The following is a 14952-nucleotide window of genomic DNA, read 5'->3' as shown; positions in this document are numbered from 1 at the left end:
GGTGACCATCATCTGTTGTCCACCCAACTCCTTTGTAACATGATACTATATTGTCCAAATACATGTATTCAATATTTGTCATACGTTTTAAGTCTCATGCAAATATGTAGCCTGGGTGTTTTTGCATATTTATGTGTACTGAATAAATATAATGTCCTTGATTCTAAACCTGTATGGCCAAAACATTTCATTTAAGAGCAACTTGACTCTCAGGGGGAGGGTTTATGGTTCTGGCTGTTGTCAATCTCATCTGTCAGTTGAGCTACAGCCACGACTCAGAGAGTAGGTGAGTTCATTGCAGGAGGAAATGGTGTCTGGCATTCCAGAGGGAAATACGTAGTAATATCAGCCTCTGTGTGTGTGCTGTATCACAAGAAAGACAAGCTCTAGATTTTCAACTATAGACTTTATTTTGACAGACATACCACTATGGCATGTTATGCAAATTGAATTATATTTCACCGTTCCTTAAAGCTATTCGTCTTGTTTCAGATTCAAAATGATGTGTGTGGTAGTGTGTGTACGTCAGTGGAGGCTGCTGAGTGGAGGACGGCTCATAATAATGGCTGGAACAGAGTAAATGGTATTTGATACCATTCCACCTATTCTGCTCCAGCCATTACCACGAGCCCATCCTCCCCAATTAAGGTGCCCCCTGCGGTGTATGTTGGGGTTATTAAACGTCCGCTCTTACGATATGAATCTCATACGAGCTGCTCATATTTCAAGAACTAACCTCATATTCAATAGAACTTCACCTACTACTGAACAATATGTAACAGTACAAAGTAAGAACAGTGCCGGGTAACTGGCTAGGTACAGTATCAAGTCTCAGGCAGTCCCACTGTGTTGTAATGCCACACCAGGAAGATCAAAGAAAGACGGGAAGGGGCTTACCTATAACAAGCTGCATTCTGACCCAGACTCTGTATTGGGCTCAGATGAGGAAGTGAAATGATTGCATTTGTCTTTTGCTTCCTTGCTGGCATTGGTCTGAGCAAAGTCTCTGGAGACTTCCTCATATGACTAATAAGAGTACACACCGGTTCTGTCTCTCCATGAGATTGACGCTCTCTCACACACATCAACAGGTTCTCCACCAGACAAGCAGGCTGATTGATGCTCCTTCTAACTGCCACCTACTGGAACTGTAAGTAGAGAGAGAGAGGGAGCAGAATTAGCACACAATCCACCTAATATCCAAATCTTGTTCAGCTGCAAAGGGTTTACTTTATGTAAATGTTTAACTTCTTAGAGCTGATATCATTTATTTGGGTAGTTTTGGTTTCTTTGATAGTTCACTAGGATTGTCTTTATGTTGTGTGCTTGAGAGTTTGGCAAGTGTTCATTTCAACTACCACACAGTTCACAGCAAGTGTTCAGTGAGACACGAAGTGTGTGATCGTTGTAAGACAGGCGTGGGAAGCCTCATACTCTGCATTCAGGACTGTGTCTAGTCTTGTAGAGGTGGTGCAGAAAGAGTGTTCTGGTTTGAGATGCAGCGGTGAGAGAGGATGTGGTTAGAAGTAGATTGTTCAAACTATTCAGAGGTAGAAGATCAACAACCCTAATCTCAATTGTCACGTGCAAATGAGTGGGGGTGTGGGGTATCGTAACCCATATTTATCTTGGAATTATCACCCCTATATAGTTGTGCATTAACTGGCATGGTATGCTTCTCTATTAGAGTTTACTTGTAAACTGAGCAATGTTTGTCTTAGCCTGACATTTTCTTCCTTATTCTCCAAGAGGCTTTTATGATGTATCAATAAACATTAAACACGTCTCTTATCAAACTCCTGTCAGGACTCTGTCTGTTGAGTCTACTCTGTCTAAGGTTGTCACCTGTTGTATTCGGCGTATGTGACAAATAAAATTAGATTTGATCTTGAAAACACCAGTGCCTTTCAAATTTGAATGCGGTCGGGATAAAAGGGTGCTCTTAGGGAACAGATGATGGGGCATACAAACGTGTGTGTGTGTGTGTGTGTGTGTGCATGTAAGACTGCATGTTAAAGTAGAGATGAGGACTTTCAATTTGTGCTTGTTCACTGTCACCATGATAGTCCACGATTGGTGGAAAAATACATTCCTGAAGCTTTTAACACTTTCTAAATATGTTGCTATTCTTAGATATAACCTCAACATTCCATAGGCCTACCCAGAATAGAAGGTAAAGGGTGTGGTGAAGGTATGCACAGCATGTCACTTTTCTACCTTTTATACTCAGTCATTGGTAGAGTCACTTTGTAAAATAATTATTGGGGTTTTCCAGACCACTAAATGGAGGATGTGTCTGACTGGACTGATGTAAAGTATTTGCGAAACAAATATCATAAAACATTTCTGTTTTGATTCAAAGAGAGGAATATCCTCATTAATTCCGGTGGTCTATATTTGTTATGACAACGGGCGCTAGTTGTATCAAACACTTTATTTAAGTTCACCTGAGCCTATAGGGGCTTTCTAGACCAGTATGACGTGAGCGTCTGCGTGCAGTCATGAGACTGTGGCGGCGCGAGCAGCCGATTCTATCCTTGTGCAGTGTGCACCTAACCACATTGAAAGTATCTGAAAGCCCCGTGACCTCCACCATGCTTCTTCATGTGTTTACAGAGTTGAGGTTGCCTCACCTCACCCCCCCCCTGGCCTTCCTGCACCTGTCAGATCTTCCAAAACTGATGCTGTTGTTGTGGAAACCGTGATGAAGTGATAGAAAAAGGAGACGAGGAGGATTCACCAACAGACAGAGTCCTGACAGGAGCCTGGAAGGATACTACTACTAGACACTGACAGACCTGAGGCAGAGTGTGCCACACTGAGCTGAGGACCAGCAGCATGGACCAGCAGAATGGAAAAGTGGAGCGCTTCCTCAAGCTGGGCTACTCCAATAGTGACATTGTGCGTGTGCTAGAGAGCCTGCGTCATGACGCCCAGACCAACGAAATACTGGAGGAGCTGATCAAGACCTGCCAAATCACCACTACAACAACCACCACCACCCCATCCATACCAGCCAGCCGCTCAGCCCACTCCAGCCCACAGCTGGTCCCTCGAGGCTGCAGCTCTCCCCACCCCAGCCAGTCCCTACGGCCCAGCTCAGCTACAGACAGGGATCCCACTTTGGGATTCAGACCGGTGGTAATTGATGGAAGCAATGTGGCCATGAGGTGAGAGTACTACTTCATTTTGGACTATAGGAATTTTAGCATTAAATAGATAAAGACAGAGTATTAAATGAAATGCTGGCACTAATTAAGCTAATGTATGTACTAATGAAAACATAACCACATAGCGATTTATCTGGTCACCCACAGCACCTGTATTGTCAGATATGTTATAACAATAGTGAAAAAGACATGCTACAAATACTGAAATAATCAACAGGTGACAGAAGTAGGTGTTGACACTGCAGCCCGAAACTGAGAGGAACAAAACGAGAAGTTCACTTCTCATAAATCAGATGTTATTTTGTCCAACACAGATCACGTGTCTCAAACTAATGCTGGGGGGGGGGGTGCTGAACTTTGAAGGATTCTACTTCTCAGGCAAACTCACTCCTCTTACTCAAATTAACTCTGGCATAAATCTCAGTGACAAGTTTGCTTACAAAGCAGCCTTTGATTACTCAAGTCCTGAGTTTCCTTGTTCCTAAAGGTCTCTGTCCCTAAAGCTTTAACTCCAAAACACTACCTAAACTTTTAAGCAAAGTACATCTTTCTACTAATCATTGTGTATATTCTATAACCTGTGCTATTGTTGTTGGGTTCGGTGCCCTGCCCCAGTGGCTTTATAAGGCAACAATGTCTTATCTTTGGTGTCCTGTTATGCAAAGTTGCCTACCACTTCCTGATGGTTGAGTGCAGGGAAACCCCACGCTATATATAGTGCTGTCTGTATAGGCAAATGATCCACTCCCTGTGATCAGCTGCCAGTCAGGGTCTGGGAGGCCTTATAGCATTTTAGGTCTTAGGCCTGTCTAAAGTATTGCTGGAGACATCGCACCACTATTAGGATGCTGCAGCTCACATGTTATACAAGGTTACAGAAGTGTGACATTATATCTTCTCCAATACTTTCTGTTATTCCAGTTTTTGGTAATTTGGGGAGATAGTTTTCACTTTAGACTTGTTTCTGGGATTAAAGGACACACAACAGTCTCTTTGCTGGGGCTATGCAAAAGAGTGAATTGGAGTAGGTGAGTCACACAGCTAGCAGGCTTCAGTCGTTTTAGAACTGAAAAAGGGAAGCTAATGTTCTACTGTGGCTCCTGTCTTTGCAGCCATGGCAACAAGCAAGTGTTTTCATGCCGGGGGCTGTTGCTGGCAGTTAGGTGGTTCTTGGAGAGAGGTATCCGTGACATCACAGTGTTCGTGCCTCTGTGGAGAAAGGAGCAACCCCGTCCTGAGGCCCCCATGACAGGTAGGACACACCTGTTATACTATCTGACCAGGGCTAGATGGCACTGTGGAGCCACAGGTCACCAACACACTGAGCACCTACACCATACAGTATTGATGGCCTTTTATAACTGAGAATTGTGGTTTACACCCTGTATGCTGTGCACTACTTTCTTGTCTTTTTAATGATTGATATGATACAATCCATCAAGTCTATGGAACTCTAACCTCTCGTCACGTGACCCTGCAGATCAGCCCATCCTCCATGAGCTGGAGAAGAGAAAGATCCTGGTGTACACCCCATCACGCTGCGTCAACGGGAAGAGAGTGGTGTGTTACGACGACCGCTACATCATCAAACTGGCCTACGAGTCTGATGGCATCGTTGTGTCCAATGACAACTACAGAGACCTGCAGATAGAGAAGCCAGAGTGGAAGACGTTTATAGAGGAAAGGCTGTTGATGTACAGCTTTGCCAATGACAAGTAAGTCCCAACACTAAGACAGCATCTAAGAGGGCATCTGATGCAGGGCCTATAAGGAGGATATAAACCATTTTAATTTGGGGTTGGCATATGAGAGATGGTATACCACCTGTTACACCACCTACAAAATCCCTCTTGCTTATATACTTGTAATACATCTGTAATGAAGACTTGACTTCAAGAGTTTTGGGCATCATGCTTACATCTTATTCATATGACTTTATATTCAAGGTTCATGCCTCCTGATGATCCTCTGGGAAGGAATGGCCCAACGATTGACAACTTTCTGAGAATAAAGCAGTGGACCCCAGAAAACAAGAAGGAGCGTTGCCCATATGGTTGGTAGATATTTTACAATACACACTTTTATTTTCAGTTTCCTACCTCATTCACCTGGGGGTTTTGACTAACTCATCCAATGTGAGCCAGCTGAGCAGGATTTGATTTGTAGTTTGTGACTAGTAGTTGGGTCGGTTGTAATTCCCTTTGGCTGCCTGTCAGTCGGCTGTTGGCAATGGGGGAGCAGCACCACTCCAAGGCTACAGCACAGCGCCACTCACAAACAAAATACCTTATTATCAACACCCAGGATAATAAAGCTAACGGCAGGCCTGGGATTATTCCTGTCAGAGGAGTACAACAGACCCTCATAGCACTCTGCCGTGTACCTAGTGGAACAAAAACAGGCTGGAGACTAGACATATTTTGTTTGCTTTGCTAAGTGTGTTTACAGTACTAAAGAAGGGTGGAAGAGGGCTTTACAGTGAGTGCACTCAGACAGACACACATCCTAGTTGACAGTCTCTTTAAAGAGTTACAGGGTTACATATGTGAGCCATGTTTTTGAAAGCCCATAAATATTCCTTATATGTTTCTTTCCAGGGAAGAAGTGTACTTATGGAGTGAAGTGCAAGTTCTACCACCCAGAGCGCTCCAACCAATCGCAGCTGTCTGTAGCAGATGAACTTAGAGCCAAGAGCAAACCTGCTGCTCAGACAGACAGGGAGTGGTCATTTCTCCCCTCAGGCCTCGGCCAGGAGGGCCATATCTACACATCCCTTTATGAGCCGGATCACACTACTAATCATCTACACAGATATCCTTCCACACCGCCTCACCTTAGAAAAAATGAACATTCCCATTCCCACAGGGCTTTGCCAAGTGATCAGTTCACCAGCCAGAGAGAAACAGGCAGCCCAGTTCTACAGCACAAATCCAGCCACCACTTCTGCCCCAGCCCAGACACTGACGAGGCCTTTGGCTCCTTGGAGACCTCCCTGTCCGGACTATATGTCCAGGACCAGACAAACAACCCCAAGGGGCCCGGGGTGTCTTACACATACAGCAGTGGGGTGGCCGGGTGCAGCCAGGGCAGTGGGGACGTCTACCCTTCCAGCACTTACAGCAGCCACAGTTACGGCAGCAACACACAGAGGCTCAGCCTGGGTGGTCCTTCCTCGGGAGTTCACTATGCCCCCCAAAGACTGCTACATTGTGGCTGTGACCACTCACAGAGCTGTGAGTGCAGCCAGTGCATGTACGGCCACCAGCATCTCCAGCCACAGCTAAGAAAGAGCTCCTATGTTGTTCACAGTAACCCCATCCATTTCACCGAGCAGCAGTACTTTCAGAGTCCTCCCCCACAAAGGCAGAGTCACAGCCTCCCAGAACACAGCCTGGGACAGGGCCTCTCTGGCGAGAGAGTGGAGATGACCAGGTCCAATGGCGGTAAAGCTGCAGATAGTGAGCAGAGGAGGAGTGTGAAGAACCAGCTCAGCACCCTCTTCCCCCCCAGCATGGTAGACTATGTGATGAGTCTGTACCCACACACGCTCAACAAGTCAGAGCTGGTTCCTCTGATCCAGAGGTTCAGAACCAGTCACGTTCCCTTCTAACGTGCAAGATCTTTCTCTGTAAGCATTAAACACAGTAGTTCCTCAGCAGACTAGAGACAAGCTTGAAAATGTAGCAGTCTGTGCTGAATTTCCTATGTATGTATATAGGTCAAGTGCAATGCACTACCATCTCCTGAATGATGCTAGTTCATTTTGAATCTAGCATTGCCTTAAAGAGTATCAAAGCAGCATGTGTTGTTTTAACATGTAGCCTCAAACTGAGGGAAGCTATTTGACAAAATGGGTGTTAACCTGTACGGTATGCAGAATAATACTGTCCTTGTCATTTGTTTGTTGTCCATATTAAAAATAAGTCCTTGAAAATTGTCTGATGATCTGTCTCATTTACCAATTTACACTGCCAAGCTTCCTGAACTTTATCATACCAACTATTTTAGGTCTCTACTGCCATCTACTGGAGTGAGGAGATGTGACAATGCAAGCCAACAACCAATGGAATGGAATCTAAATGTGGAATATCTAGTAAGAAATCCAGAATTTCAGAATAGATTTTTTTTTATTTTTACAAATAACTTATCTGTTACAAAGACAGTTTTCCCAGCTAAAATCAAAAAAACACTTTAGTTGTCCAAATGAGTTTTCTTTATGAATAAAACATGTATTAACCGACTTCACACCGAGCTGCAGATAAAGCTGAACAATTAGTTTCTTTGGGGTTTTTACAGAAAAAAATGTTATAAGTGCTTAAGAGACAACTAAGAATTTGGCTTCTACCGAATCAGTTTTTGACAATACTAAGCTTGGTAAAAAAAAAAAAAAAGACATCTTAATTTGTGACTGCATAGATTGTCAATACAAATGCCATTCTAAGGCAGTAATGTGTGGCAGCATTTCACAACGTGAAAAACAAACAATAATAACCCATTCCACAATTAAGGTAAAATCATTAAAATGGTAAACTTTTAAACTATCCTCATAAAAAAAAAGCTTCACAGGACAAATTTAACCAAATAAAAACATGATTATACAATGAGGACAGACACTATTTTGTCTCACTTTATTGGAAATATAACAATGGCACTGTCCTTATTGTCTTTTATTAGAGGAGATATTCTAAACTTCTGGCCAGGGGTAGATACGGTAAAGCACATACCTATATAAATATCTGCTGATTTGAAAGAGGAATACTTTAAAACATATTCATTTGGAACACTTACCCAATTTATACTGCATAGCAAAATATTTTGATTCTGAAAGCCCTCAGGAAACAGTCGCCTTCCACCAAGCTGTACAAGGGCCTTAACACCTTAATGCAATTACCAAAGTCCGTCTTTCTTTCATCCGACTCGAAAGCTTCTATTCTGATGCAAGTTTTAGGTGAACTGTAAAATTCATGCATCTCTTGGCACTGAGGTGTAAAAGTCCCCAAATATTAAACCTACATTCCAGTTGTCAGATAAGATGGCAGTTTGTCATTCTGCTTATGAGCTTTTTTCACCTGTCCAAGAGCTCTTGCATCCTAAAAAAAAAACTCCTCCATCTTTCTTTTGACTTTGCTGCATCTGCAGATCGTACACAGGGAATTCAGCATATACACAAGCGATGAACGACAGACTGAGCAGAAGAAGCTTCATGACTGCATAGTTTTCATTCAACTGCGCCTCTTTTTTCCCACAATGCTTCAATTCTCACAGAAATCAAGTAAAAAGCTTAAAAGGGACACCGTACTTATTGGTTTGAAAGAAAATGGAAACAAAACAAGACAAAACAAAGTAAATAAAGTCTATAAAGCTATACTTACAGGAAATACAAGTGATTCATAGTGAGGAAGAAGGCATTTAAGGCACATTCATAAATGATGTACAGTAAAAAGCACAATGGTATTTCCTCCCTCCATGTACTGTACACATAAAGCATGCAATTGAGTTTCCGTTCTTTTTACTCTAGATTGAAGAGACGCAGATTGATAAGGGACATTACAGAAGACGAGAGAAAAGTTTTGGTGGCAGTAAGTTTCCCCCTGTCATCCTCTAGAAACAGCAACCAAACAAATTGTCAACAAGTAGTCTGTTAGTTTTCCCTTCAGGTGTGAGGTGACGGCTGACCAAAGTTCCCATTCCTGATTAGAATCACAGAAGAAAAAAATCAGCAAATGCACGTTGGCACCCATACACGTGTTTGTGTGTGCCAACACACTGCAGGACAACTTGTTAATACTGTATATGGAAAAGGCGAGGCACCCCCAGGGGTAAAGTCGCCTGCCGAGCGTTGAGCAGGAGGAGGGAGAGGGGGGTGACCCCACGCATGCAGAGACTCCAAGGTGAGGTATCATCCAACTCTGCTGGCTTAGTAAAGTAACACAACCTGTAAACACTATCCAGTCAAGCCTTCAGTGGATAGCATTCTACAAACCTTGGAGGAGGGGGGAAAGAAACAGTCCCAAAATGGAAAAAACTACAAACCTTGGAGGAGGGGGGAAAGAAACAGTCCCAAAATGGAAAAAACTACAAACCTTGGAGGAGGGGGGAAAGAAACAGTCCCAAAATGGAAAAAAAACTACAAACCTTGGAGGAGGGGGGAAAGAAACAGTCCCAAAATGGAAAAAACTACAAACCTTGGAGGAGGGGGGAAAGAAACAGTCCCAAAATTGAAAAAAAACTACAAACCTTGGAGGAGGGGGGAAAGAAACAGTCCCAAAATGGAAAAAAAACTACAAACCTTGGAGGAGGGGGGAAAGAAACAGTCCCAAAATGGAAAAAACTACAAACCCCTGTCCATTCATTTTCTTACCACTAGAAAAAGAAGGGAAAAAAAACGTCTTTTCTAATGTAGTTTCCTTGATTCGCATTGAAAAGTGATGCAGGTTGTTGGTATTGTTGGCGTCTTTGTGGCTCAGAAGTGCCGTGGGAACTCGCACTGTTCACAGCGGTTGAGGGCGGGGTGGTTGAGGAAGGTGCAGGCCGTGCAGCTCCACTGCGTCCCCTCGTCTTCCTCCTGGTCTGCTACAGTCTTAACGCTCTTACTGCTCGACTCTGGATGGAGGGAGGGAAGGAAAGAGAGAGCGGTAGACGGAGAGGAGTTAGTCACCCAACAGACTCCAGAGATAAACACACAGACACACAGTCAGCTGTAGAACATCAATCAAAATGGGGTCAGACTGTCAAGGGTTGTTCCTTCAAATTATACCCTTGAATATTAGGGGTGTATCTAGCTATCACCATATACAGTGCTGTTTTTGGTTTCTGCAATAAAACTGGAATATTGTACTTGCACCACTGATGGGTTGAATTGGCAGTTGTTGGTAGTTGGTGAATCACTCTGGTTCTTTCACTCTCCAGGATGTGTCTTGCACAAGAAAACACTTAATGCTAAGGAAGTATCAGAGTGCTAGGAGAATCCTTTCAAATGTTAAAAAAGCAACAACATGCAAACCTCTCATCAACAAATGTCAATGGTGCTTTCTTTGTGTGAAATGGCAACATTGTATGTGAAGGTCATCTGTTGTAAGATTGTTAGGAAAAGGTGTGCAAAGGTGGCTTTGATAAACATTTAGTATTTGACCTTTATTAATCAGGGGAAACCCATTGAGACCAGAGGGAACAATAAACCAACATGATCCATCTCAATACAACACTAAAAATGTACAATTACACATTCAAATTCAAAAGCAGCAGATACAATTACACCTCAATCAAAACAAGTGCAGTTCTCCTTCAGCACATTCCTCCTCAAAGTCCTGAACTGACCATTCGAGACCAGCGAGTCAAGCATCAAAGTGGCCTGCCGGTCATTCCATGCTACAGGGGCACAATTACTAAAAGCAATCTTCCTGAACTCTATGGAGATCTGCGAATCTTCTAGAACCAGTCAGTCTTGAGAGCGAGTCTGATGTTGGCTGGATTTCCAATTTAGAAGTGAGGTGAGGTAGTATGGGAGTTTCTCGAGAACTGCTTTATATACAAATAGCAGCCAATGTTGTGCCCTTCTGGTAGTCAGAGACTCACAGCCAACAGAACTATATAAAAGGCAATGATGTGTACGAAAATTGCCTCCAGTGATAGACTGAATCTAAAGGTTTTAAAACAGAGGCTGCTGGGTGCATGTAGATTATATCATCATAGTCAGTACTAGGAGGGATGCTTGAACAATCTTCCTCTCATTTTCAAAAGTAAGGCAAGATTTTTTTCTATGAAGGAAACCAATCTTAAGTCTCTGCTTCTTTGTCCGTTTTTAAATATGTGTTTTAAAGGACAGCTTATCATCAACCCAAATACCTAAATACCAGCGGAGACTGGTGGGAGGAGCTATAGGAGAACAGGCTCATTGTAATGGTTGGAACGGTATCAAACACATCAAACATATGGAAACCGCATGCTTTACACCGTTCCATTCATTCCATTCCAACCATTACAATGAGCCCATCTTCCAATAGCTCCTCCCACCAGCATCCACCTCTAAATACTTATTATGAGGGACTTGCTCAATTTGGGCTCCCTTCAAGGTGCAGATAAGCAGGTCTTTCGGGTCAATTTTACCTGGAGAACAACATAAACTATTTTTATCAACATTTATCACTGATTGAAGATAGGTGAGCGACTCTTGAATTGAATCAAAGCCAAGCTGAAGGTTGTGAATGGCCTGCTGCACTGAGGGGGCACAGGAATATTACTGTGTATTACTGTGTCATCTGCATAGATGTAGGCCCCATTAATTATTATTCAGGGACAAACCAACAGTACTAATGTAAATAGTGAACAGTAAAGGGCCTTGTATTGAGCCTTGTGGCACTCCTTTGGTTATGTTAATTAAACTGAACTCCATCAGCAGATATACATAGACTTCTGTCGTGCAGGTAGTTGTTTAACCAGCTGCTTGGTCAAGACCAATTTCAGATCGCCTCCATAGCAGGAGTGCATGATTAACCATATTGAATGCTTTGGACAGATCAATATAAAGCGCAGCGCCGTGCTGTTTCCTGTCTAGTGCGTTAACTGCAGTGCCTTCAGAAAGTATTCACACCCCTTGACTTTTTCCACATTTTGTTGTGTTACAGCCTGACTTTAAAATGGATTCAATGTTGATTTTGTGTCACTGGCCTACACACAATGCCCCATAAAATCAATGTGGAAATATGTTTTTAGAAATGTTTACAAACTAATTAAAAATGAAAATGTTATGAGAAGCCTAATTAAGTTCAGGAGTAAAAATGTGCTTAACAAGTCACATAATAAGTTGCATGGACTCTGTGTGCAATAATAGTGTTTAACATGATTTTGAATAACTACCTCATCTCTGTACCCTACTCATACAATTATCTGTAAGGTTCCTCAGTCGAGCATTGAGTCTCAAACACAGATTCAACCACAAAGACCAGGGAGGTTTTCCAATGCCTCGCAAAGAAGGGCACCTATTTGGTAGATGGGTCGTAATAAAAAAAGCAGATATTTAATATCCCTTTAAGCATAGTGAAGTTATTAATTACACTTTGCGCGGTGTATCAATACACCCAGTCACTACAACCACTCAGGGATTTCATCATGAGGCCAATGGTAACTTTAAAACAGTTACACAGTTTACTGGCTGTGATGGGAGAAAACTGAGGATGGATCAACAACATTGTAGTTACTCCACAATACTAACCTAAATGACAGAGTGAAAAGAAGGAAGCCTTTATAGAATAACAAATATTCTATCAACATGCATCCTGTTTGCAATAAGACACTAAAGTAAAACTGCAAAAAATGTGGCAAAGAAATTAACTTTATTTCCTGAATATAAAGCATTTTGTTTGGGACAAATTCACTCTTCATATTTTCAAACAGTGTGGTGTTGCGTCATGTTATGGGTATGCTTCTCAATGGCAAGGACTAGGGAGTTTTTTAGGATAAAAAGAAACAAAAATAGAGCTGAGCACAGGCAAAATCCTAGAGGAAAACCTGGTTCAGTCTGCTTTCCAACAGACACTGGGAGACAAATTCACCTTTCAGCAGGACAATAATGTAAAACACAAGGTCATATATACACTGGAGTTGCTTACCAAGATGACATTGAATGTTCCTGAGTTGTCTAGTTAAAGTGTTGTCTTAAATCAGCTTGAAAATCGCTGGCAAGACTTGAAAATGTCTCTAGCAATGATCAACAACCAACTTGACAGAGCTTGAAGAATTGTAAAAATAATAATGTGCAAATATTGTACAATCCAGGTGTGTAAAGCTCTTAGAGACTTACCCAGAAAGACTCACAGCCAAAGGTTATTCTAACATGTATTGACTCAGGGGTGTGAATACTTACCGAGTGAGTTAAATTAGATATTTCTGTATCTCATTTTCAATAAATGTGAAAAATATTCTTAAAACATGTTTTGCTTTGTCATCATGGAGTAATGTGTGTAGATGGGTCAGAAAAACAATCAATTTAATCCATTTTGAATTCAGGCTATAACACAACAAAATGTAGAATAAGTGAAGGGTATGAATACTTTCTGAAGGCACTGTATGTCCTTTATGACTAGAGAAGCAGCCGAGATGGTGCAGTGTCCTGGCCTAAAGCCTGACTGGTGAGAATTCAGAATACAATTGTCTAAAAAGGACCACAGCTGAGAATTTACCAAGAGTTCTAATATTTTCGCTGAACAATCTCAAGTTTTGAGATTGGGTGATAATTATTAAGATGTCAGGGATCACCACCTTTGTGGATGGGAAGAACACAGGGCCTACACAGTATGAAGGAGGAAAAGGAGATGTTGGACAACTGGGACAGACACATGGATATACAGACGGATAGACAAAGCTACAGGTACCAACCCAGAGGGACATACAGACAGAGGAACAGGCAGAAAGACAGATGACAGGCAGAAAGACAGACAGCTAGACAGACATACAAAGAGACAGACAGACAGCTACAGGTACCAACCCAGAGGGACAGACAGAGGGACAGAAGGAAATACAGAGGGACAGGCAGATAAGACAGACAGAAAAACAGACAGAGAGACAAACAGACAAGACAGACAGAAAAACAGACAGAGATACAGGTACCAACCCAGAGGGATACAGAGGGACAGGCAGACAGACAGAGGGACAGGCAGACAGAGCGACAGGCAGACAGAAGGACAGGCAGACAGAGGGACAAACAGACAAGACAGACAGAAAAACAGACTGAGATACAGGTACCAACCCAGAGGGATAGACAGAGGGACAGGCAGACAGACAGAGGGGCAGGCAGACAGACAGAGGGACAGGCAGACAGACAGAGGGACAGGCAGACAGACAGACAGATGGACAGGCAGACAGACAGACAGAGTGACAGACACAGAGGGACAGACAGACAGAGGGACAGACAGACAGACAGACAGAGGGACAGGCAGACAGAGTGACAGACAGAGTGACAGGTAGACAGAGGGACAGGCAGACAGACTGAAAGACAGACAGAGTGACAGGTACCAACCCAGAGGGAGAGCAGCAGGGGGAGGAGGGGCAGAGGAGGGTTCCATGGTTAGGGTGGAGGTGACATTAAATGTTCTCCTGTCTTTCCCCAGGCCCTCTGGCTCTGACAGGTCCCAAGCACAGGATGAATGGAAGGAAGGAAGAGATTGAGGAGAGAAATGGCAGGGAAACAAAGATGACAGATGCAGAAAAATACAGCATTTATGAATGAAAACCCTAACAGACATGAAAACAGTTAGGATGAAAGAATACATGATGTAATGAGAATTGACCAGGATAGAAATAAATACCTGTTAGAAACCATCACAAGTACCGATCTAAAGCCCAAGTACTAATAGATATGAATTTATAACAAAGTTTAAAATGACAGATGGTAGTGGAAGCAGAAGAGGGTCTGGTTGTCCAGAGGCAACCATGCAACCTTTTCTAAACTTACCAACAGATAAAGTACCTTTGGGTTTGGGTGGGACAGGACCTAGGAATCCAATGTTGTCATAGAAGTTATGAATGGCGCTGGGATTAAAGTGTGGTCCTGCAACAAACCGAAACAAGGGATTGCAATACAGGACAGAGACTGCACCAAAGCCATCCTAAGCTAAATTGAAATAGTGAGCATCAGTATAGCATATGAACATACATACAACAGTCACACATATGACCCAAGTAAAACACTGCAGTCAAACACCTTAAGTTTTGGCCTATATCACAAAAACAACTAAACTTAGAAAACAAACCCATAACACTTTACTCCTAACATATTTGTCTGTTG

The 14952-nt window shown here is 42.7% G+C and overlaps 2 protein-coding genes across 11 annotated transcripts in view; one reads left to right on the top strand and one right to left on the bottom strand.

The window, feature by feature from the left end:
• Positions 1-255: 255 nt before the first annotated feature.
• On the top strand, positions 256-7104 carry LOC110529532 (endoribonuclease ZC3H12A). Its single transcript, XM_021611785.3, has 6 exons — positions 256-1150; positions 2617-3170; positions 4283-4422; positions 4651-4885; positions 5117-5223; positions 5768-7104. Exons 2-6 carry the CDS (start codon positions 2839-2841, stop codon positions 6778-6780), a joined length of 1827 nt encoding a protein of 608 aa, XP_021467460.2. The 5' UTR covers positions 256-1150; positions 2617-2838; the 3' UTR covers positions 6781-7104.
• A 174-nt stretch (positions 7105-7278) lies between these two features.
• The window catches only part of LOC110529530 (TGF-beta-activated kinase 1 and MAP3K7-binding protein 2), a 70440-nt gene continuing 62766 nt past the window's right edge, over positions 7279-14952 (bottom strand). For 3 of the 10 annotated variants that reach the window (XM_021611783.3, XM_090242738.1, XM_090242739.1), the window contains exons 6-7: positions 14620-14715; positions 7279-9773 (exon numbers count right to left, since the gene is read on the bottom strand). In XM_021611783.3, coding sequence (XP_021467458.2) covers positions 9634-9773; positions 14620-14715 — 236 coding nt within the window. In that variant the 3' untranslated portion in view covers positions 7279-9633. Of the gene's footprint in view, positions 9774-14184; positions 14287-14619; positions 14716-14952 lie in introns of all 10 variants that reach the window. The other 7 variants (XM_021611784.3, XM_090242740.1, XM_090242741.1 and 4 more) reach the window with 3 other exon arrangements.

The sequence above is a fragment of the Oncorhynchus mykiss genome, chromosome 8, assembly GCF_057628025.1.
Source record: "Oncorhynchus mykiss isolate SJ-2025 chromosome 8, ASM5762802v1, whole genome shotgun sequence".
In the NCBI taxonomy this organism is placed as follows: domain Eukaryota; kingdom Metazoa; phylum Chordata; class Actinopteri; order Salmoniformes; family Salmonidae; genus Oncorhynchus; species Oncorhynchus mykiss.
Note: the sequence above shows the minus strand (reverse complement) of the source record. Positions and strands in the feature narration are given on the sequence as shown.